The sequence below is a fragment of the Rhodamnia argentea genome, chromosome 3 (genome assembly GCF_020921035.1).
Source record: "Rhodamnia argentea isolate NSW1041297 chromosome 3, ASM2092103v1, whole genome shotgun sequence".
NCBI classification, from domain to species: Eukaryota; Viridiplantae; Streptophyta; class Magnoliopsida; order Myrtales; family Myrtaceae; genus Rhodamnia; species Rhodamnia argentea.
In genome coordinates this window covers 4,989,811-5,014,415 of record NC_063152.1, presented here as the reverse complement: position 1 = coordinate 5,014,415, position 24,605 = coordinate 4,989,811, and the positions used below count along the sequence as shown (strand labels likewise).

Here is a 24,605-nt window from a genome sequence, read left to right as displayed (position 1 = left end):
AAGAAGATTTGAGTGCATCGGGGTTTATGTACCCCAACACATGCTAGTTTGCACAATTGGAGCACCTCATACTTTTCAATTATTACTAAAACCCCTCTCTCAATGTCGATATTTAACATTACTCGTCACGTCGTTTTGCAGTTGTGTAGCCTGCATAGCAGCATAGCAATCTCCTGTTGCATAGTATTACAACCTATTGCCACGCAACTTGCACAATAGCCACGACAACCTCCTACCGCGTAGCGCACACAACAACCATGACAACCTCTGGTGCATTGCCTGCCTAGTAGCCACGACAACACACAACAGCCACTTAAGCAGCCACATATGCATGTTGCCGTGCAGTCCTCGACCCATTCATCTTTTCGAAACTTTTCTCCAAATTTCAAATGACTTTTTTTAAGTCAACTTGAGTAAGAGAGAATGTTAAAAATAATAAGGATATTTCCCATAACTAACCCCCCCCCCCCCTCCTCTCTCTATATATATATATATGTGTGTGTATGTATCTCCCTTATTGTGCATTAAGATATGATCCAGATCGTGTTTAATTTCTTACCTTAGGTGGTCATTTAATAAAGATATAAATAGGCTCAATTTTTCATCAAAACACACATAAATACACGGATACTACATACGATCATATCTTCCGCAGAGCGGGTTTCTTCCTCCTCCATGGGTCGAGGATTTTGCTAGGCCGAGCCAAGGCTGAATTCATTTATTTGCGTGATATTCGGCTAAGCCTTTGTACAATTGTGGATCGTGACTTTGACCCCAAACATTATCAAACCCCAAACATTATCAAAGGGATCTCTAATCCCTCCTTTATTACAAATGATTCCCAACCAGACCTTACATGAAACGAAGTAGCCCGGACGAGGGGAGACTCTCCCTTTGCTTGTAATTGCCATATCCACTTGCATTGAACTAGAAACATTTGCTCTTGCCACACAAGTCGAAACTTGATATGCCTCGGACCTTCGGAGCGAGCAGTAGAAATCAAAATGTATTCCGACTACGAAACCCACATCTCTTGCGATCCGAACATTGATAGGTAACCGGCTAGTTATATGCGGGTTCGTAAGTTTCTTTTCATCATATCGTCCATTTCATTCGAGACATTAGATAATCAAACTCAAAAAAGCATCATTAGTTTCTCAGTGTCCGAGAATTATGCGAAATTGTTCGAAAGACTTCCGCCGCCGTGATATACTAAAATTTCTAGCAAGACTTGTATAGTTTTCTTAAACCGATGAGTGTTCGCGAAAATGTCTTAACCGTTTAGCATTTCTCAACGTATATTCTCTTACATTTACCGTAATTTCAGGTCGAGTAAACCCTTAACCCTAGTGGATGAAAAAACCATGAAAAACGAGTCTCTCTCTCTCTCTCTCTCTCTCTCTCTCTGAGAGAACAATAACTCTCCTCCTTCCCCAGCCATAAATGCCATTGCATCCTCTCAATACGCTCTGCAATAACTCCTCTCTCTACCCTCTTCATCTTCATCCCCAAAACACTCCTCTCTCTCTCTCTCTCTCTCTCTCTCTCTCTCTCTGTGATCTTCCTCACTGTACAGTCTCTGCAAAAAGAAAACCCTTTTTTCCTCTTCCCATTTCTCACTCGAGCAGAAGAAGCTCTCAAACAGCCCCACGAAATGCCAAAGCGATCCGTCTGAGCTTCAACCCTCAAAGCTTCTCTCTTCAGTAAGTCTCTCTCTCTCTCTCTCTCTCTCTCTCTCTCTCTCTCTAGGGGTTATGATATACACCCACCATCACCGTTTCAAGCAGTTCGCCCAGATCACTCGCTGTCAAACCCTTCGCTTTGATTTTCCTCGAACGAAGTTTCACGTTGTTTCCTTGTTTTCTCCCCCGCAGAGAGAGAGTCTGAGAGATATTGGTGGGCGTTACGGCTTAATTTTGACTTAGGGCGTGAAAAAAGTTGCTTGCGTTTTCTCGTTTTTTGGAAAGTGTTTGACAGCTTTTTTCTCGCTCGAGTGTGTCAACTCCTCCTACGTACACCGCATTTTTTTCTCCTGTTCTGGCCTCTTGGCACGTAACAGCTCAAACACTCGAGACTTTCTTTCATTTTCCTTTTTTTTTTTTTTTAAATTTTGAGAACCCCACCCCCACCGAAAAACAAAACATGATGACGTCATAAATGTCCTTTTTGGACTACCCTGTAAACAAAACCCTCACTACCTATATTGCTCAGAGAAATCAACCCACCAAAAGCAGACAAGAAAACAATTGTTAACCCTACAAGCATCTTCTTCACATGTAGGAAGATTTCGGACTTCCTAGGCAGAGAGGGAGAGACAGAGAGGGTGCGAGATATGGTTGGTTTCTAGGGTTTTCTTATGTGGTTGCCGGAGTTATACACTTCGGCTGAGTTAAATGTGAAGACGGCGTTTCTTTCTTAGGGGATAAACGCGGCTCGAGGTCAATGAGTTAATTTTCTGTGAATTTTTTTCCCCTTCCATTTCATCTTCCAAAACCTAAGTTGTGTTTGTTTCCACCTACTGTTCAGATCTTCTGAGCTTACCTTATTTTTCCTTTGTTCAATAGCACATCACATTTTGCTAAGCTCTGTCTGTGCGTGTGTAGATGAGATATAACCCTAAATCTGAAATGGGTTGACGAGGAATTGGTTCATCAGTTAATGGACGTGCTTAATTGCTTTGATACAGAAAGATTTAAGGCATGACCCTTCCCAAGGAAGAGAGAGAATTTCTCTTTTCTTTTAACTTTTGATTTGGCCCTTTAAAGTTCAGTAGATAACTCCATGTATTTCTGTACCGACATATATGTGTGCTTGCCAGTTCTCTGTAGGAGAAGATCTTTTGACTTTTGTGAGCTCCATACTCCATGCTTATCACTTACGCCGCCCGCCCCCACCACCCCCCCCCCCCCCCCCAAACTAACTTGAGGGTCACTTAAAATTCTTCTGTGTGTGTTTATTTTGGACAAGAGAGAAACTCTTAGTGGGTTGATCTCACAGTCTCACTCTTTGCAGAGAGTAGAGAGCCTTGAGGGAACGAAAATCAGTCAAATATGTTTCAACCCAACATGTTCGAGAGCCACCATCACTTGCTGGACATGAGCGGCGCGAGGAGTTCCGAGAGCGAAGTGTTGAAGATGAGAGACTTTGAAGATTTCGAGACAAAATCTGGCACTGAAACCATGGAGCCCGACCCTTCCGGCGACGACGCTCAAGATCCCAACAACGACGACAGCAGCAACAATAATGGTCAACGCCAGAAAAGGAAGCGTTACCATCGCCACACTCAGCATCAAATCCAAGAGCTTGAAGCGTGAGCAAATGACATAATTAACGCTATTCTTTATTTCCTATGTGAAATATTTCTCTCTCTCTCACACATTTATTTGTATTTTTAAGTTTCTTCAAGGACTGCCCTCACCCAGATGACAAACAAAGAAAGGAACTGAGCAGGGAGCTAGGGTTGGAGCCTTTACAAGTCAAGTTTTGGTTTCAAAATAAGCGAACCCAAATGAAGGTAGCTTATCTTTTAAAACTTTACATTTGAATGTGCTGAATCTATTGTGGCAAAAACAAATGCTAAATCCATGTTTATGAGATTACATAATCAAGATGGTAATGAACACATAGCACAAGCTACAAAATGCACATGGAAAAAATGATGTACTCGTTTATGATCAGTATTTGGCGGTCTAACTCATAGATGTAATAGAGATATCCATATTTTTGCGGTCGCTGATAGTTGTTTTAAGGTGAAAGTATGATTTATAGCCAATGCCTATACAAGTGCTGAAGGATAGATATCTAATTTACAGGCTCAACATGAACGCCACGATAATGCGATTCTGAAGGCTGAAAATGAAAAGCTCCGAGCTGAGAACACAAGGTATAGGGAAGCTCTCAGCACCGCCACCTGCCCTAACTGCGGCGGCCCCGCTGCCCTTGGTGAAATGTCTTTTGATGAGCAGCATCTGAGGATTGAAAATGCTCGCTTGAAAGATGAGGTAGCATAGGAATATATGTACACTTGGTTGTTGCACTTTCTCAACTCTTGACTCACAAGATTAGCGCATGTAGTGCCATGAAAAAATGTTAAACCCTCTTTCTTGTATTGCAGATAGACAGGATATCCGCCATTGCTTCGAAGTATGTTGGGAAGCCGTTGGCTTCTAACTACCCTCATCTTCCTCCTCACTTGTCATCCCGCTCCCCAGATCAATTCACGCCACAATCAGGTTTCGTTGGAGAAATGTATGGGGGAATCGATCTTATAAGGTCAGTATCGATGCCTTCCGAGGCAGATAAGCCATTGATTGTTGAGCTTGCGGTTGCGGCAATGGAGGAACTGATTAGGATGGCACAAGGAGGAGAGCCGTTGTGGATTCCCGCGGACAGTGGCCAACCATCGGAGATATTGAATGAAGATGAATATTTTAGGATCTTCCCAAGAGGAATCGGGCCAAAACCATTAGGGTTCAAATCGGAAGCTTCGAGAGAATCTGCAGTGGTTATTATGAATCACATTAACCTTGTCGAAATACTCATGGATGTGGTAACTTACTACTCTGCTTAAAAGTGATATGAGCATTTGACTGGTTCCATTTTTTCCTAACATCATTTGTCTTTCAGAATCAATGGTCAGGTGTTTTTTGTGGCATTGTCTCAAGAGCAATGACCATTGAAGTCCTATCGACTGGTGTTGCCGGGAATTACAATGGTGCATTGCAAGTGGTAAAACTCACACTTTGCATAATAATCTAACTGATACTATTTTTCATTGATCCTGTTCTAAGAAGGCCCCTTTCATTAAATTTTCAGATGACAGCTGAGTTCCAGGTCCCATCACCACTTGTTCCTTCTCGAGAAAGTTATTTCGTGAGGTATTGTAAGCAACATGGAGATGGAACTTGGGCTGTGGTCGATGTTTCCTTGGACAATATACGAGGGAATTCCATACTGCGGAGTCGGAGAAGGCCATCTGGTTGTTTGATACAAGAATTGCCTAATGGTTACTCAAAGGTAGATATGGTTTCCTTGACTCTCTTCCTCTCTAGAAATGAGACATCCCCATTTAGTCACCCCTCTTTTTTCACATAAAACATAATTTCTGATGTATAAATTCTTCCATATCATTTTCCGTTTTCAGGTCACATGGGTCGAGCATGTAGAGGTCGATGATAGAGCTGTTCATAGCATATATAGGCCCCTAGTGAATTGTGGCCTTGCCTTTGGAGCAAAACGTTGGGTGGCGACACTGGACCGGCAGTGTGAACGTCTCGCGAGCTCAATGGCCAATAACATACCATCAGGAGATCTATGTATTGTTACTATTTCACAGTTTTTCCTTCAGCAAACCTCATCAGTTTTATTGCCAGCTTTAGTGATAACTCAGTTAATACTATATCTGCACAGTGATAACAAGCCCAGAAGGAAGGAGGAGCATGTTGAAGTTGGCTGAGAGGATGGTGCTTAGCTTCTGTAGCGGTGTCGGTGCTTCAACTGCACATGCTTGGACGACATTATCAGCAGCTGGTTCTGATAATAATGTGAGGGTCATGACAAGAAAGAGCATGGACGATCCTGGCAGACCTCCTGGCATTGTGCTAAGTGCCGCAACTTCCTTCTGGCTCCCAGTTCCCCCCAAACGGGTTTTTGATTTCCTCCGTGATGAGAATTCTCGCAATGAGGTAAGGGAATTTATGCTTCTTTATTGAAAGAAAATCGGGCTTCATTTCTTGGACACATGTCTTGTTTTTTGAAATTCTTAGATTCCTATTGAAGTTATGTCCCTGGACATGTAAATTCTTCCTTCTAATTGGCTTTATAAATAAGTAAATCAGAGTTCTTTAAACAGCAGGCACATATAGACAGGAATTCAACATTTTCTGGTCGACATCTGTTTGAGTTGAACTAATGATTTGTGATTTGTTGCCTAATGCGACGTCCATACTATGTTAGCTTCCGGGGAATTGGTGTTGGGGCAAATGTAGATGAGTCTTGCCTAGTTGAATTGTGCATTAATGCCGATCAACGGATTGATTTCATGTTGCTTGTCACCGATTCATTTGTGTTAAATTGTGATCAATGTAGTGGGATATACTTTCAAATGGGGGACAAGTTCAAGAAATGGCACATATAGCAAATGGTCGCGACCCTGGCAACAGCGTCTCATTACTTCGGGTAAACGTAAGTAGCCATCAAAAGGACACTATTCTCACATTAGAGATCACAATATTGCGCTGTTTGCATCGCTTTGGACTGATGTTTCCACATGTAAATTGAGATGCAGAATGCAAATTCAAGCCAGAGCAACATGCTTATACTGCAAGAAAGCTGCACGGATTCTGTGGGCGCCTATGTGATCTACGCTCCGGTCGACATCATCGCTATGAACGTCGTACTAAACGGCGGCGACCCTGACTATGTTGCGCTGTTGCCCTCAGGTTTTGCCATACTTCCTGACGGTCCAGAATTCGGTGAAGGAGGAGGAGGCATTCTCGAGATCGGCTCCGGTGGCTCTCTACTTACCGTCGCATTTCAAATCCTTGTCGACACCGTACCATCTGCTAAACTCTCTCTCGGGTCAGTGGCTACTGTGAACAACCTGATCAAGTGCACCGTCGAAAGAATCAAGGCATCAGTGTCGTGCGATAACCCATGACCAAAAAACCCTACTTGTATGGTTAGTGATGATCTCCTTGGATAACTAGATGCATATACATATGTGAGTTTGAATCTATTTCTTGCACTAAAGTACAGTGAAAACTTTGAATAATTTACAAATGCAGCGGCAAGATCTGGAGAGATAGCGAAAGCCAAGTTATATTCTCCGCAAAATTTTCAGGAAGTCAAGAACGCACCTGTGCATAGTCTTTTTGGATGTTGCAAGAGAGAAGCTGCGAACGCCGGAAGTCAAGTGCGTGGGTTCGGGCATTGACTTTGCCTAACAAAAGAAGAGATCAAGCCAAAAACCCTTTTGTTTGTTAGCCTTAACTTAATCTAATCATCCTATGCTGTCCTGGTTTAGTTTTAGTTAGCTTAGAACGAAGTTGTTTCCTGGCAAATGTGATGTCTTTGTGCCTTGTAGCTCAGACTTGATGACTAACTCCATGTTTGTTTAAATTCAAACTCTTGCCAGTTTGACCGGCGAAATCGCAGACGTTGCTATTATTCTATGGCATGATTCTAACTTCACATGCAAGACCATCTCATCTCATATATATTCGTCGATTCCACTAGATTGATTTAGAACCGACATGCATCGCCTTAGTAGATAAACTAAAATCCGCTTCATTCTGTTAACAATTTACACTTCAAGAAAAGTCGGCACTGCTCTCACACTTTCCACGTTCATTTGTTGCTCCCTTCTAACCTCTGCAGATTTTGTCATCTGGAGAGTAATTGCTGGTCTTTGGCTGCTCATTATGATGAAAAGATTCATATCATCTTCCTCAATCTATGCGGACCCACAATGCCATATTGTGGGGACTGTGTATTGTAATCCCTGGGTGCGGTGTTAGATAGTTGCAATGCAGACTTATTGAGCAGTGAGTCAGTGGTCGTTGGCTACAATGAATGAACATCGAAAAGCCATCTAACCTGTGGGCCCAAACAGCAGGTTTCAGAAGAGAGTAAATTCCCTTGAAATGAAAAAGAGTGGGGGCCTAAACAGCAGGTTTCGGCTAAGGAAGTGAATTGAAAGCTTGAGTATTCTAGGGTCAATATTTTTTTGAAATTCCAAGTCGATACCCCATAAAACATTTGTCCCAAACTAATTATCATCTCACAAATAATCCCAAAGTCGTATCCCATTTATCCTGAATTAATTGTCGTCTCATGGAAAATCTCAAACCGGCACCCTTGACCCAAATCCACCACCCATTAGCAATTTATGATCTGATTTGCATCCTTCCTAATTCATTTCATTTCATAATAGGCGACTACTAATAATCTAACAAACAGTGTAGCTGTCATTTGACCAATTGGCTTGGACACTAGACAGCTCGTGCTCGCCCTTTTGGTCTTGCCCTACATAAATGGACTGGCTCTCTTAGTTACACTACATCGTGAACCCAAAGTCCCCACGTTGGATCTTCTTGGATAGCAAGCCAAGAAGAAGGCTTTGCCAACACAACATTAGGGCGGTCCCCTTCTTTCTATGCTGACCCCAGCTCGTGCCGGGTCTTTGGGATGCCCATTCCCACCGCACTCGCGATATGGCCGGCTTGCTAATTTCTGGTCAAAGACTTGGTTGGATGCGGGATCTGTTCCATGAAGAGAGTTACCGATGTAGATGATACCATCATAACCTCTATTTTCAAATCGCTCGAATGCTTCATGCCGGATTTGGGTTAGGGCCACCAATTTGAGATTTTTATGAGACGGAAATTGATTTGGGATAAATATGTCACAAAGGTACCAATTTGAGTTTTCTTGTGGATTGAACTATAAGTTTGGGTAAATGTGTCGTGGGGGTACTATTATCATATTTTTAGCGGTATCCATATCCACCCAACTAAAGTACACAATAAGTGCCAAAACTTGTATTGAATGCTTATTTTAGTGCCAAAACTTTTAAAACGATCACTTAAGTGCCAAATCTTTTGAAAAACACTCACTTCGGTGTCCACTCCGATTTGAGTCGACGTGGCTCGTCGGAAATCCGACATGACCTATTTTTTATTAACATGTAAGTTGACGTGGCAAGACAGAATTGATAGTGAAGTGAGTGTTTTTTTAAAAAGTTAGCACTTAAATGATCGTTTTGAAAGTTTTGGCACCGAAATGATCGTTTTTCAAAACAATTGACAGTTAAGTGAACGTTTTAAAGGTTTTTGTACTAAAATGAGTGTAGATATCATTTGTTTTATGTTAACTATATTGGAGAATATTAATTTAGGGACAAGTACCAAAATTTTACTTTTCCATGAATTGAACTAATATTCTCCAAATTTTCTACTTTTCTTCTTTGTCTAAGGGAAACATCCTTAGTTTTCACGAAATAAGCAAAAGAGAAAATAAACAAGTAAACAACAAAATTGTAGGGAAAATTCCAAACAAGGGCCCGAAGTGCTTTCATTTTCTCAAATAAGTGTTCAAAGCGAACCTTATTTCAAATAAGGGCATGAAGTGGGATAATGTGTTTCAAATAAGGGCCTAAAGTGACCATAGAATTTCAAAAAGGCTTGGCCTAAAGGACATTTTTGTTATTTTCCATTTTGATTTTTCTTTTAAAAAATTTTGTTTTATTTTTCCCTTTTCTTTTTCTTTTTAAAAAAAAAAAAAAACATACAGGCAACCTCCTGCCTATGGCCACTAGCCCACCGCTAGTGGGGGGTCGACAAAGGCCGGCGGGGTTGCGTTTGCCTCGGCGAGGGCCTACTAGCCCTTGCCAAAATCGGGAGACCTCCTCGGTCGACACCCTTCCCTCGCCCGCCCCCCCTCCGATGGTGGGGTAGTGGCTAGTCCTCCTACTTGTGTGTGTGTTTTTTTTTTTTTTAATTTTTTAAGAAAATAGAAAAGAAAAAGATTAATGAAAAATCAAATAAAGGAAAATGACGAAAAGACCCTTAAAATCAAGCCCTTTTTTGAGACTTTATGGCTTGAAAAATGACATGCCTTCCAACTAAGGAAAATGACATGCACGTACTCAATTTGAAAACTATACCTAAATGGTTTGATTGTGGTAGGACAAACAAATTGATAAAGCAACAAGCGAGATGAATTTACTACCTAATGTGACAATTCAAGTAATTGTTACCAAGTCCATGGATTCAAGGAGACAAGGGGGAGCAAAAAGCTGGTAATTTTGCTCAAGGGAAAAGGAATTTTTGATGAGGAAGATATATTCAGCTGCAAGAGTTTTCATACGAGAAAGCTTCAAGGTGGATCTAGGGTGCATCGCCGTTTTCCATAATTGTGGTGGATAGTACATCCCTATTTGCATGTTATATCCGAATATTCACCAAACACATGATGGGATTTTTCACAATTCAAAGAACAATCCGAAAGATTTTTAATCCTGCATTATCCTATCCTATCTCAATTCATATCTGGACAACCAAAGGCACCTAACAATATGCAGTACTATTGTATATCTTCTGGGCGACAATGGTGTACTCCAACCCAAGCCTAGATTGATAAACTGGGTAGGGATACGTTCCCAAACCCGAAATTCTGGGTCTGTGACCCGCTTCTTCTCCCAGTGCGCCACGTTGAGCCCATGTCTAATTTGGCAAGGCGGACCACTGGCCTACTGATGGTCACTGGACCGGGCCAGGAATTTGAACGGTGGTGAAGTAGATCAAACAGGGTATTGGGTGGAAGACCGCTCATCTTGAGGTAGATTGATTTGATCCGAGGTTTGATTTCGAGGTGAGTTGGACATTTCTTCCAACATAGGGTCACGCATTGAAATCCCTTCGGATCTTCAATCATATCTCCAACATTCTCTTCTCCTCCTCCTCCGTGCTTGCGGCATTTATGACCGCCAAAACCTCACAAGCGAAGCAGAGCAAAACCACGTAGTCGTCGTCGTCGTCTCGCAGAGTTGTGAAAGGTACCATATTTTTGGCTCAATCATTCACTGATCGTTTTGCAGACCCTGTTGTTGTGGAGTTGTGAAAGGTACTGCCTTTTCTCCTAAAAAATTGACTGCACCGCATGATCATGCTCTTTTTTTTTCTCTTTTCGGCATCCATTTTTTTTCTGGATGAACACACAGAGTAAGTGGGTAACCCAGTTTTGAGCGAAATATAGCAACTTTATTGCATGATCCCGGAGTGTTCCACTAATTTCATATGTTCACAGGACTACGTGGGAACTGTGTTAGGTAGATTTCTTCAATCCCCAAATGCTAAATTACCCATTAGATCGCGCGAATTTCGTGTTGGTATTTTGAGTGGGGAATCGTGGATGAAGGGGATGAACCTTGCACTAGTTTTGAACCATACTTTCAGGTCCTGATTTGAAGGAATACAATTGTTCTCAGGTTGATTTTGTGGCTCACAGTGGCTTTTTTAAGAAAAGAGTGGGCTTAGAATTCCTGATTCAGAAACATTTTGCAATGAGAGCATCATCCTGCTTTTCATCTTGGCTTCTCTTTTTCGCCTGAAAATATTTGACGACTAAAATAGAGTAGCCGATTGCAATAGCAAACCCTGTGGGTGGGTATATCTTTCTTGAGATACTTGCATAAGTAGACGACTTGTGCGATCATGAGATAACAGGGTTCATAATGTAAGAATTTGGCATGTTGTCCTAGCCTGGGTTTTTTATGACTTGCCCTCCTTGATTTACAAGTACCGTTTCGACTTACATGTGTTCTGCTGAGGAGGACCATTAAAGTAATGTCAAAACGAGCATATCTTTGTCTCATGTCAGAAACTTGTTGATATTGGATGTCGCCGCTTAATGCTGAACCATGTTGCAATGGCTTCATCAATCATTGTGAATTGAATGCATGCGCAGCTGCATATTACATGGCTTTAGTGCTATGCACTAGTCACGTCCTGAGCTCTAGTAAGGATCTCATGGTTGGTCGTTTCCAGTCTTAAACTAGAGAGATGTAGTACTTCTCCACTTTTCCTGTTCTCTCATTAACCTGAGTTGTGGTCATCGTTGCAGATATTGAAAACTTCAATATACAAGTTTCAATTGTTGCTCTAGCAATTCCATGAATCGTTCTTTAATGATGATGGACTATATGCGCTAGTAGGTCGTCAGGAGTTATGGATGAAAGTACTGTCAATGGCAAACCCAAGTGTCAGAGGCTGCGTAAAGGGAAAGATGCTGGTATTGACAAGATAAACAGGCTACCCGAGGCAATACTAGAACACATCCTGTCTTTTCTTCCTACGGTGGATGCCGTCAAAACAAGTGTATTGTGCAAAAAGTGGCAGTATCTGTGGACATCTATTCCTAATGTAGAATTTGAGGAAGATTCTGGCTCTAAGAGAGAGCTCTTCATGAATTCTGTGGAAAGAGTACTTCTCCTTCGTGGGTGCTCTCACATAAGACGGTTCTACATTGCTTGCAATGTGTTTGATGATGCAAACCGTGTCAATTTATGGGTATCCGCGGCTGTTCAGCGAAATGTTGAGGAGTGCTCTCTTTGCCTTTCAGGCATCAAAGGACCATTTGCCTTGCCATACTGCTTATTCACTTCCACATCATTGACCAACCTGGAATTATATGTGGCGGGGGCCTTAAAGCTACCTTCTAAAATAGACCTTCCTAATCTCAAATACTTGATTCTTACGAAGATCAAATTTTTAGACGAGTGCTCGACCGAGCAGCTATTGTCTTGCCCAGCTCTTCAGGAGTTATTTGTAGAGGACTGTGATTGGTCTCATCTCCGGGCAGTGACTATTTTCACTCCCATGCTAAAGAGCTTGACAATACGGGATAAGGATCGTCACCGGGTTGGATGCCAAGTTATGATATGTGCAAATAATCTAGAAAGTATCTATTGCAAAAGTGCTTTTGTGAATGACTACTGCTTGAGACAATCATGCTCACTGATGGAGGCGGGCATTGATGTTGTGGAGTTTCCTTTGAGTAGATCAAGAGAAGCTGCTTACCGCATAAGCAAGCTTCTTCAAGGGATGCAGTCCGTGAAAAGTTTGGAATTGTCATCCAAGACTATTGAGGTCCCTCTACTTATCCTGTGAAATTCCTGTGTTCATTTTTCTTGTCTCACCCAATTTTCTGATATAACTCTAAATGGCGTTAGTCTTAGTATGAGTTATATTGCCTTGTTCCTAGGTGCTAACTAGCGCAGACGAGATCTATATCCATCTGCTTGTCTTTGGTAATTTGAGAAGGTTGAACTTGGGGCGTCTAGACTTGAAATGCGGAGCGGTTTGGGGCCTACTGCATCATTCGCCACACCTTGAAATGCTTGAATGCCATGAGGTAACTGGATGGATATCATTTCTTGTTTCGATGTTTTTGGCGGCTTTGGAACCATGTGATGGCTGAATTGTAGAAAGTCGCTGCGATTACCAGATGATCGGACTAACTTCAGACGACATCAAGAACAGCAGCTTGTTGAATCCCACACCCGGATGTTTCGCATCTCACCTTAGGCAGATCAAGATTGATGATTTCATCGCCAGTTTCGAAATGATTCGTGTGGTGAAAATATTGCTCGAGCATGCTGTGGTTCTGGAAACACTCACCATCTGCTCTACCGGGAATCCTGCGGAGCCGGAGATGGAGAAGGTGTTCTGCGAAGAACTACTAAAGCTTCCCCGTGGATCGAAGGGCTGCCAGATTATCCTCTCTTGAACCTTTGTGAGCTTTACTTTTCCAGCGAGCGTTAGATTCTCTTATGTTGATTGTTTTGAAATGAACATGGTTATTTGTGTTGTTCCTGGGAAACTGGATTCTGTTCTCAGGTTGACTGGTTAGATGGAACTATTACGCAGCTGTTGAACCTTAAGTAGATTAAAAAAAAAAAAAAACTTTAGTAGATTTTTAATTAAAAAAAATAAGTGTAAAGTCATCTACATATATCAATTATTTTGTTAAAGAGACATGTGAAGAGGTTTGGAGTATCTAATATCCAATCTACGTAAACGAATCTTAGTATCTTTAGCCTTGGTCAAATAACAGGGGAGTGTTCTACCACTTAGCTAATAGCCCGTCGTGCGGGCGTAAGGTTAATCAGGTTAAACTCGACTTGACTCAGCATGGGAAGATCTTTATAGTTCCTCGGCTACACTACTATTGCAACATCACCCTTCCCCCTAAGGCTGACATCACCCTCGCCTCATCACCCTTTCCCCCAAGTTTTTCCCCCAACCCACGTGACTTCCTTCTCTCTCTCTCTCTGTTCAGCGACCAGACCCCACCCCCTCCTCTGTTCATCATCTTCTTCTTCTTCCTTTTGGGTTTTTGGCCGAAGCTCCCTCACCCGACCCCCCTGCACCACCGAGTCCAGCTCGCCTGCATCGAGCTCATATAGTTGTGATAGATTCGATATTACAATTGATTAGTTTCTGCCTTGGCAAGTCAACATTCAATTGCTCTTATGTTAAGGGAATGCCGAGAATTGGACTCCCACTTCAAGGATGTAAGGGGCAAAAAATGACGTAGATCATCTTGGCAAAATATATTTAGGGGGATGAAAGGTCAGGCTCCTATCTCGACGGGTATGCCCCGGACTCGGTTAAACTAAAGAACGGACGGAAGTTTGATAGATCAAGTTAGTTTCGGGGTGGTTTTGGCGAGAACTGATTTGATTGTCCCTTCGGAAAAAAATAGCCAATCTTAGACAGATTGAGTTCTCAGTTTTAGTCCTAGATAGGATGTTATGTACTAATTGATGATAGATCGAAATTAACTACAATAGCTTTGCTTATGTTCAGTGAAAAAGTGTTAAAAAAATCCACATTACTTGACTCTCAAAATTACTAATCTACTAGTTCGATTTCAAGTTCCGACCTCGGGACCAATCTAGACTAAACCAATCACCCCTAGGCATTCTATACCAAAGAGGGAAAACAAAATGAGGAAGCAATTGAAAATTGAAGAAGACTATACTAAGGCTGGTTTTCGTGAAGTAGTCTAAAGATACTTTGCACCCCTCCAACCTTAGGTTTTATAAGCAATTTCCAACATAAAAAATAGTTCAACAATTCCATTTTACTATAAATGAAAATAGTTACTTCTTGACTATATATACTATTTGCTGCAGTTACCACTACTAATTACTCTAAAATTGCTTCTTAAACACAGATCGAACTCGAAGTAACCAACCGAAAAAACAAAACACATATTGAAGTCATGCAAAGGCAATACAACAGAAACAAAACAAACATATCGACGCTGTAGTCTTTCGGTATTGTTAGCTGAGATATGTGTAAGATTTTAAAAACATTACAAGATCTTTATAGTTCCTCGAAAGTGTCTTTCAAGTTGGATGGTGTCATCCAAAAAGATTTTTATTGCGTTTTTCTTCTTTGTTTTAAAACATATATAATTTGGTAAAATATTTGCTTTTGGTGGTATCCTTATAAAGTATCCTTATAAACGATTAATACATTTTTATTAATTTTTTAGTAAAAAAATTCTAGAAATGTACCAATTCAGTTCGTAGCAACAAAGAGAAGCATACCTATTCTATATTCATTAATTGCAATGGGGGTGATCCCATTTTCTATGGATGAATGCATGTGAATTTGTTAATCATTCAAAAGATATATTTAAAATTAATTTTTTCAATATATGGACAAATTTGATAAAAAAAATAGTATTATTAAGAAAATCATTGTTACGCTTCCACATCAAAGTGAAGATAGTACTTAATCCTTTTCTCGAAAAATGATACGAATGATCCCCGAATTTTGACCCAGTGAGTAATTTGATCCTTGAACATTAGCTCAATGTTCAATGTTGTCCCCGTTCAAAGTGACGAAAAAATGTTTGCGTCGCTAAATTAGCGACAAAAAAGGTATTTTCGTGGCTAATTCGGCTAATTTCGCGACGAATGATTTTGTCTAGCGACGAATATTTTATTTCATTGCAAAATAATGCCAATTCAAAAAAAATTTCCTGGGATAAATTTAGCGTATGATGAAATAATTTCTTTTATTTTTGTATTTTAAATCTAATTACAAGAAATTTAATTTCTAAAACAAATATTTAATATTGATTAAGCATATAACAAGATCAAAATATTATAATAATATGAAAACACAATACATTCATCTACTAGTCTCTCTTTTTTCCCCCCATAGATTTAGCAAAAGATAGAAGAATTATATGACTAAGTACTATACAAACACTTGCTCCTGTCCCTGTCCATGTCCACCATCATCTGAGGGAGCAGCTCCGGCCCTCCGGGTCTTCCATGACTTTGTAGAGGAAGGCCATTATCTAGTTGGGGCGTCACTCGGTGGCCTCCAAGTGCTTGATCATGCCTTGAACCTCCTCGTCCAGTGCTCTCTGCTCTTGCCTCAGCCTCGCCAACGAGCTCCTCTTCGTCCATGTCGGCATCGTCGCCCTTCCACTACGAGTAGGCGCCCTTGTGGTGCTTCCTCCGCATGATGTTCCTCAGCAGATGGTTCTAGCCGCGGAGGAACCACTGGTTCGCGAACTCCCATTGGTCCGAATCGACCTTCCTGAGACCCTATCAAGATGAAAATCACAAAAAGAAATCAGCCCCACCACTATATGATTCAGAGTTTGTGATCTTCAAACACACGTTATTTCATCCGACAAATCGTTGACGATATGGTGAGGCTTACATAGGTGTTGAGTTGGCGGACGAAGATGGAGAAGTTGTGCTTGAAGTAGGCGGGCAAGAGGCGCTGGGAGAAGTCGAGGGGGTCGAGGACGATGAAGCTGTTGTTGGCCTTGCCCAGGGGATGAGGCTCTCCGTCGTCGGGTCGCTGACCATCTGCTGGTCTTCATGACGAACGGCGCGACGGCGACGCCGCGGTCTGCCCCTCGCCCCACGCCGTAGCCGTCGCGGCCCTCTTCTTGGCCCTGCTCCGCCATTAGTCCGATGATTTCCTCTTTGCCAACGGGGAGAGAGGAGAGAGGGAGTGGCGAGTGGCATGACAGAAGGAGGGGCGGGGTTGCTCATCTTCTCCCGACCCGTAGCAGAAGCCAACAATCGCGACCCGAAAAACGGACATGAGCCTCCGACGCGCTAATCCCAGCGACAACGAGGAGAGGACATAAGACCTAATCGCGGGATTGGACGGCTAAACCCTAGATTGAGAATAGTCCCAATTTGAACAGAGGATTCGATCGGGGATTGCGAGAGAATGAGAGAGAGAGAGAGAGAGCGAAGGTCTGATTGTGAGAGAATCAGAGAGAATCGGGGTTTCTCGAGAGTGATAACTTAGAATCAATGGAGGATTTTGGGGGCCTTGATTGAGAGATGGAGGAGAAGAATAAGGGGAAAGAGCGAAGCAAGGGAGAAATGGAAAAATAGGAAAGGGCGGAGAAGAGTTGGAAGGGAAAATTTTACAGAGCGGGAAGCAAAACTAATTAGCGACGAAGAAGAGATTTTCGTCGCAAATTAGCTACGAAAAAGTCCTCGTCGCTAATTCTTGTTTGTGGTGAATTTGTTCTATGCTAATTAGCGACGAAACTTCTTTTTCGTCACTAATTAGCGACGACAACCAGGTGTTCGTCGCTAATTAGCAAAGAACAAATTAGCGACGAACATTTTTTTTCGTCGCTAATTAACGATGAGTACTATGTTTGTCGCTAAATAAATAAAAAAAGAAATAATTAGCGACGAAAAATGAAATGCATCGCTAAATTAGCGACGAAATTAAAATTCGTCGCAAATTTAATTTAAATAAAAAAGAAATAATTAGCGACGAAAATCAAAAGTAGTCGCAAATTTCGCGAGGAATTTTTTTTTTGTCGCTAATTTAGCGACGAAAACCCATTTTCGTGGAAAAATTTGCAACGAACATGGTTTACGTCGCTAATTTAGCGATGAAAACATATTTTCGTCGCTAAACCAATAACTGTAATTTAGCAACAAATTTTTTTTGGTCGCAAATTTAGCGATGAATCACATTTTCATCCCTAAATTAGTGACAAAATTCCATTTGTCACACAAAAGTGGCGACGAACATGGTTTTTGTCGACAATTTAGTGACGAAAATGTGATTCATCGCTATACCAACATCCGTAATTTTGCAACGAATTACTTTTTTGTCGCTAATTTTGCGACGAATATCTTTTTTGTCGCTAATTTAGAGACGAAATATACGTTTCGTCGCTAATTTAGTGATGAATAGTTTTTTGTCGCTAATTTCTTCACAAATTAGCGACGAATTTTTTTTCGTCGTTATTTTCGTCTCCAATTAGCGATGAAAAACTTTTCGTCGCTATTTTGGTCGCTAATTAGCGACAAATTTTTTAGTCTCTATTTTCATCACAAATAACGACGAATGTTTTTTTCGTTGCTAGTTTCATCGCAAATTAGCGACGAATTATTTTCGTCGCTAATTTTTTGTGGCTAATTCCTTGTTTTTTTGTAGTGTGTAAGAACCAGAATGAAGAATGTAGTAGCAATAAATACAGGAATATTTACTTCCATAATCTCATTGTTTTTATGCTATTTTGGCAATAACTCTGGATTCAATCTTATAGAGATGATAAATCTTTTGCTTGTAATTTCAATGGAATGAATTACACGTTGGCGATATCGAATCGAATTAATATCACAAAGAACAATATATAAGCTATCAAATCAATTTATCATTGAGAATTGAATAGTATATCATAGGAAGATCTTTTATCCACACCGAATCCAAAATTCGATTCCTCATTCAACCCCCTTACTGTTATTTTTTGTTGAAATTTCTCCTTCTTCTTCATTCTTCATCGTTCTTGTGACGCCCGGAAATTAGGCCATCGGTACGAGAGACCGAGTTCAATAAAAAGGATTATTATTGAACTTTAGTTGGTATAAAATTTCGGATCGAAAGGACGTACGTGACGAAATTTGTACAATTCCCGAAATATCGTTCGATTTCGATTGGGTCTCGAAATCTTGGTCATCGTGACTTAGGATTTTCATTCGTCGCGCCTAAAGTTTTCCCGGACCGAACCTAGCCCGTAGAAATCCAAATTTTATTCCCAATCGGTTGAGCCAAAAATCCGATCGGTCCCGAATTGTCAAATTACGGAACCGCCCTTGGATATTATACGTATATGACGAAAACATTTATTTTTGAGGTGACCGTGGGCCCCACTTTCAGTCCAATCTTCCGCCCACCTCGGTCAAAGCGTGGTCAAAGTTTTCTCTCTCCTCCCTCTTTTCTCTCTCCCGTCTGCTCCCTTTCTTCCTCTGTTTTTGTGCGACAACCCCCTCCCCCCTAGTGAACCGAACTTCATCTCCTCCTCCCTTCTTCATTTTCGCGAGCCACCACGTCCATCCACCACCTTACTCCTCGGTCCACTTGCTCCTCGCCGCCACCACCGCCATCTCGGCCGCCGTTCGCCGTGCAGGCAGCCACGGCTCCCCTGCGCCCCTCGCTCTGTTTTGGAGTTAGAGGGCATCCAAGCTTTAGCCGCCTTTGTCACCGCCTCGGACCGCCACCAACCACTTGGGTCTTTGTCCTCCGCCCTCCCACAACCCTCTCAACTCTGTTTCGCCGCCCGTACCTCGTCGGACCGCCGCGATTCAGCCCGGAAACGACATCTCGGCGCAGACTTCCCACTTTTGCGCCGAGCCACCTGTTCAGCCGTTCTCCGCTGCGATTGAGCTGCACCCATTGGCCGCCGACCACCCCAAACCATCGTCCTCCACCTCTAGTTGTCCCACGAAGTCGCCGGAAGCCGATCGCCGCCCGTAGAGCTCGATTTGAGCCCCGATCGGACCTCCCCTGTTTCGCGCCCGTTTCCCCTGTTTTCTGCGCGATTCTGTACAGCCGCTGTTCGGCCGCTTCCGGTCGCCATCCGCCGCCCCAGCTGGTCCCGAAGGTCGTCCTCGACACTGTAGGTGAGTCCCCCGCCTTCCCCCGGCCTCGCCTCAGCCCGTGAGATCGTTTTCCCCCAAATTCAGCCCGGTTTCCCCTGTTTTACCTCTGTTAATTCTGTTTTCCAGCTTTCGTCGCTCGCCGGACCTCCAATCGTTGAGCCGCCACCGTTTGCGGTAATTTCACCGCCGAACTCGTCACTGTTTTCGGCCGTGAACAGTGTCGCCGGAACAGTGTCGCGGTGAACAGTGTTTCCGGCGTGAACAGTATTTTCCGGCGTGAATAGTGATTTTCGGCCCCGACCTCGAAATTCGTGCCCGACCCGACCTCGACCTCCATTGTTGGTGAGTTGACCCTAATCCTTGGTTAGGGCGCTAATTGCGCCTAGAATTAGTTAGCTAGTCGGTAGGGCAATTAGGTAGATTTGATTATGGTCGGATTAGTTAGAAACCCGGTTTAGGGTAAATGACCATAATCGATTAAATTAGAATTGTCTGTGGCTAATTGTTGTTAGATGAATTTGATTGTATATTGTGATTTGATCGCGAGCGAGCGATAGGTTAAGGACGAGCGATCGATTGGCGATTTTAAATCAAAATGGGCTAATTAATGACTACGGCACGAAATTGAGTCCGTATGTGGCCTAATCGAATTGGTTTATTCGTGTTGAATTGATGACTTTGTTTGGGCGGATCGCCATGTTGAAATGTTGATTTGAGTATCCTGGATGCTCGTTGAGTGAATTGGCGTCTGCATATGCATATGACCGTGTGCAAATCAAAGACATATTTTAGCATGAAAATGGCCTTGGGCCGAGTCTTTGAGCACGTTGTGTGAGCATCCGGCCTAAATCAAAGAGAATAAATTGATTGATGTGTCGGGTGTCTTTGTATGGTCATATGAAGGAACGATGATGGGTTTTCCTGGCAAGTTAAATCTTGTACACATAGTACACACCGTACCATTTTTATGGAACCACACGACTTGCTAGAAGCACGATAATTCATGCCCCGTATGGTACGTACGGTTTTAAGGGATTATCGGATGCCGGTCATGACTTGTGATGGACCGAAGCCCCGTATAGGGATGCCTACTTGCCGTGCCGTGCGGGGTGCACTTGGATACACCGCTTGTAGTAGCCGTTGCCGAGAGGGAAAAGGAACGTAGCCCGGTCTACTTCCGGGAAGAATGCGGGATCGCATTAATTGTGAGAGTCGATCGCGCCCGGTCGCGTGGATCCTCATCATCGTGGCGCCGAGGGCGCGATCATCGTTAATAAATGGACTTGTGTGGTGTCCAAGTGCATACTTGTGAGTGTGATGCGTGTTCGGATGGTTGTCGATGTGGTGCATTGAGTGGAGTCAAGCATTGCATTATGTGTGGTGAAGATTGGTAAGTATGCATGTGGGTGATTATTGTCATGTGATATGATTGTTGGATATATGGTTATATCGTGGTGTTATAATCCTCGTGGTTAGGATGTTTTAGGTGAATCGAGTGTCCTAACCGAGCTTAGGCTTGATTCACTCGAGATTTATATCTCACCCCGTTGTGGGAACCACTTTCGGGTCCCAAGTGATGGAGCTTTGCGGATTCCAAGGCCAGGTTGAGGATAGTCTTTTTGGAGTAGATGAAAAGTTAACCTTATCGACCTAGTACCCTTTGGAGGTCTTAGCGAGCCGCCCCGAAGTATGGGGTTGTATATCTTTACGTAGCTCGGTAGGGTTAAGGCTCATCTGCTGTTTGGTGACTGTATATGTTACCTTTTGTTTATCTGCCTTGGTATGTATTTCCTGCTATGCTATCCCCGTTTGTTTTTATGTTGTCCGGGAGTAAACCGTTTCCGCATGCGTATATAATTGAAAGGTCGATAACGCGCCTGGGACGTTATCCTTCGTGACCTCGTGGCGAATTGGTAGGGATGTCGCGGGCTCGAGAGTCGGGGCGTGACATCCCCGCCCAAGGTGGTATCAGAGCAAGGTCGGCTCGATCCATCCGGTCATTGGCCCGGAGTAATAAGGAGCGATGGGATATGGGATAGTTAGTAGGACTTTTATCGCTATGCATGTGATTGTTATTGAGTGTTAAGTTTTTGGGGTCGCCTTCTGACCGCGTTTTGCTTTGGGGTAAGCGGGACTCCGCATCATTTCTGCATAATGAGCGGACGCGGTAGAAGAGCACCTCGAGCACCTCGAAGGAGGCCCGTAAGGCCGGTAGATGAGATTGCCGATGTTGGAGCGGCACCTCCTGTCGCACCTCCCGTAGCTGGTCCCGCTCGGGAAGAGCCGACTATGGCAGAGGTTATGCAAGCTTTAGGTGCTATGGGGGAGTTGATAGGGCAGCGGATAAGGAATCAAAACGCTGCTGCCGCCGCTACTGTTGAAGCCCCACCCGTAGTTCCACCTGCAGTTCCGCCGATGGATGTGCCACCACTGGCGGTAGTTGAGGATCGTAAGGCTCAAAAGATGGTGGAACAGGTTTCTCAAGTTGAAGCCACCGCAGATTCACCGGAAGCGGAGACCACGAAGCGGCCACCCACCGGATTGAAGGATTGGAGAAAGTGTTCAACTTGCTTAGATGCTCGAATGAGGATAAGGTGGTCCCGGCCGTTTATCAACTAGAGGGTAACGCCGGTACTTGGTGGAGAGTCGTCAAGGATAGAGTTTTCCCGGAAGGTACGGTCCCAGTGTGGGATACCTTTGTGGAGGCCTTTAATAACAAGTATTTCTCAAGGACAGCTAGAGAGCAGAAGATGGCTGAGTTTTTCCGCCTCCGCCAGAATCAGATGACCGTCGATCAATATGAAGCTAAGTTCTCGGAATTATCTAAGTATGCCCCGAGATTGATTGAGGACCCCGAGGATAGGGCTAGAAGATTCGGGGACGGGCTGAAGCCCGAGATTAAGAGTGTACTAGCGCCGTTCAATCTTCAAGACTATGATGACCTTTATGAGAGGGCGCCGATAGTGGAGCGGGACTTGGGTGAGAGGACTGCCGCATCCGGGTCGCGGTTTACGTCATCAAACCGATTTGAGAAGAGGCAAGGAAAGAAGCCTATGTATGGAGGCGGACATCACATCCCACCTAATCGCAGAGGAGCGATCAATAAGCCTGTTTTCCGCCAAAGTGATGTGTGTAATCCGTGTCACCGAGAGACATGGACCCGGTCCGTGCCCGTATAGGAGTGGAGCACGCTTTGGATGTGGCCGATTGGGCCATCGGGTGAAGGGATCGCCCGCGAGAGGCGAAGCAGAGAATGCAGGCGCCACAATTGAGAGGACCACTAAGGGGAGCCATGCCACAAAACTTCCAGAATCGTCCCCAGGCTCAAGGAAGGGTGTTTGCTGTCACCCGTGAGGAGGCGAAGGATTCGCCGACCGTTACAAGTACGGTCCTCTTGCATAATCAAGTCGCCTATGCTTTGTTTGATCCGGGTGCTACGCATTCCTTTGTTCTTGATAGATTTGTTAAACTGGCTGATTTGAGTGTAGTACCATTGGATGTTGTTTTTAAGATTTCTACACCTTTAAAGGATAGCGTAGTGGCTGCAAATGGATGTCCTAACTGTAGGCTGATTATAGATGGACATGAGGGTAGAATAGACTTGATTGTCTTTGGAAATGTATGACTTTGATGTGATTGTGGGGATGGATTGGTTGATGAAACAAAAGGCTGTAGTGGATTGTTATCGTAAGGCCATCCGGTTTAACCCGTTGGATGGAATGGATTTTGAATTTGTTGGGAGTCGAGGTGGAACCTCAACCTTGTTGATTTCGTCGTTGGAAGCGACGCGTCTGTTGGAAAGTGGATGCCAAGGGTATTTGGCGACTGTATTGGATGTATCGGTTGAGGAACCGAAGATTGAGAACATCGCGATGGTTCGCGAGTTTCCGGATGTCTTTCCTCGGGAACCGCCTGGTTTACCGCCGGAAAGGGCAATAGAATTTGTAATAGAGTTAGCTCCAGGGACGGAGCCAATCTCTAAAGCGCCGTATGGGATGGCGTTGTCAGAATTGAAGGAACTGAAGAAGCAAATGCAAGAACTGTTGGATAAAGGATTTATCCGCCCTAGTGCGTCGCCATAGGGAGCACCAGTATTGTTTGTTAAGAAAAAGGATGGATCTATGAGGTTGTGTATAGATTACGGGCGGTTGAATCAAGTAACGATCAAGAATAAGTACCCACTGCCTAGGATTGATGATCTGTTCGATCGATTGCGGGGAGCATCGGTGTTTTCTAAGATTGATCTACGGACGGGCTACCATCAGTTGAGGATAAGGAAAGAAGATATACCGAAGACGGCATTCGGGACGCGCTATGGACACTATGAGTTCACAGTAATGCCATTTGGTCTTACGAATGCTCCTGCTGCTTTTATGGATCTGATGAACAGGGTGTTCAAAGAGTTCTTAGATCTCTTTGTGATCGTATTTATAGACGACATTCTGGTGTACTCGAAGAGCCTAGAGGAGCACGAGCAACATCCGAGAGTTGTTTTGGAAACACCGAGGGTACATCGGCTTTATGCGAAGTTTAGCAAGTGCGAGTTTTGGTTAACTCGTGTGGCGTTCCTAGGCCACGTGGTTTCTGGAGAAGGAATTGAAGTAGATCCATCGAAGATCGAGGCGATTATGGATTGGCCAAGACCGACGACAGTGGCCGAGATTAGAAGCTTCTTGGGATTGGCAGGCTACTATAGACGATTTGTGGAGAAGTTTTCCACTATAGCCTCGCCTATGACTAAGTTGTTGAAGAAGGATGTGAAGTATGAATGGACGGACCCGTGCGAGCGTAGCTTTCAAGAGCTTAAACATAAGGCGACTACGGCTCCTGTGTTGACTATTCCGTCTGGTCCTGGAGGATTCGAGATCTATAGTGACACGTCTCTCGGAGGTCCGGGTTGCGTGCTGATGCAACATGGAAGAGTGGTAGCGTATGCATCTCGCCGATTGAGACCCCACGAGTTGAATTATCCAACGCACGACTTAGAATTGGCTGCGGTCGTATTCGCCTTGAAGATTTGGAGGCATTATCTGATCGGAGAAAGTTTTCAAGTGTATACCGATCATCAGAGCTTGAAGTACCTGTTCTCTCAGAAAGAGTTGAACATGAGGCGGCGTCGATGGATGGAGCTGCTCAAGGATTATGATTG

At 43.5% G+C, this 24,605-nt stretch overlaps 3 protein-coding genes and 1 pseudogene across 10 annotated transcripts; 3 read left to right on the top strand and 1 right to left on the bottom strand.

Moving 5' to 3' along the window:
• The first annotated feature begins 1,478 nt into the window (after positions 1-1,478).
• On the top strand, positions 1,479-6,827 carry LOC115732162 (homeobox-leucine zipper protein MERISTEM L1-like). Of its 2 annotated transcripts, none has more exons than XM_048276553.1 (12): positions 1,479-1,703; positions 3,013-3,310; positions 3,397-3,514; positions 3,813-4,001; positions 4,115-4,549; positions 4,627-4,728; positions 4,816-5,016; positions 5,144-5,315; positions 5,410-5,684; positions 6,088-6,183; positions 6,287-6,679; positions 6,786-6,827. In XM_048276553.1, the coding sequence occupies exons 2-11, from the start codon at positions 3,051-3,053 to the stop codon at positions 6,656-6,658; spliced, it is 2,220 nt and encodes a 739-aa protein (XP_048132510.1). In that variant the 5' UTR covers positions 1,479-1,703; positions 3,013-3,050; the 3' UTR covers positions 6,659-6,679; positions 6,786-6,827. The 2 variants fall into 2 exon arrangements, with proteins under 2 accessions (XP_048132510.1, XP_048132511.1); XM_048276554.1 differs by lacking the exon at positions 1,479-1,703 and adding an exon at positions 2,235-2,438.
• A 3,624-nt stretch (positions 6,828-10,451) lies between these two features.
• LOC115733072 (putative F-box protein At3g58860) lies at positions 10,452-13,413 on the top strand. 7 transcript variants are annotated; one of them, XM_048276786.1, is made up of 5 exons: positions 10,452-10,545; positions 10,598-10,623; positions 12,274-12,647; positions 12,763-12,912; positions 13,006-13,413. In XM_048276786.1, the coding sequence occupies exons 3-5, from the start codon at positions 12,378-12,380 to the stop codon at positions 13,285-13,287; spliced, it is 702 nt and encodes a 233-aa protein (XP_048132743.1). In that variant the 5' UTR covers positions 10,452-10,545; positions 10,598-10,623; positions 12,274-12,377; the 3' UTR covers positions 13,288-13,413. The 7 variants fall into 7 exon arrangements, with proteins under 7 accessions (XP_048132743.1, XP_048132740.1, XP_048132741.1 ...); XM_048276783.1 differs by adding an exon at positions 11,714-11,790 and having other exon boundaries at positions 10,469-10,623; XM_048276784.1 differs by having other exon boundaries at positions 10,469-10,623.
• Positions 13,414-15,769: 2,356 nt separating this feature from the next.
• LOC115732633 lies at positions 15,770-19,978 on the bottom strand (annotated as a pseudogene).
• A 1,767-nt stretch (positions 19,979-21,745) lies between these two features.
• On the top strand, positions 21,746-22,635 carry LOC125314295. The gene is made up of 2 exons (XM_048276252.1): positions 21,746-21,931; positions 22,051-22,635. Exons 1-2 carry the CDS (start codon positions 21,746-21,748, stop codon positions 22,633-22,635), a joined length of 771 nt encoding a protein of 256 aa, XP_048132209.1.
• The last annotated feature ends 1,970 nt before the right edge of the window (positions 22,636-24,605 follow it).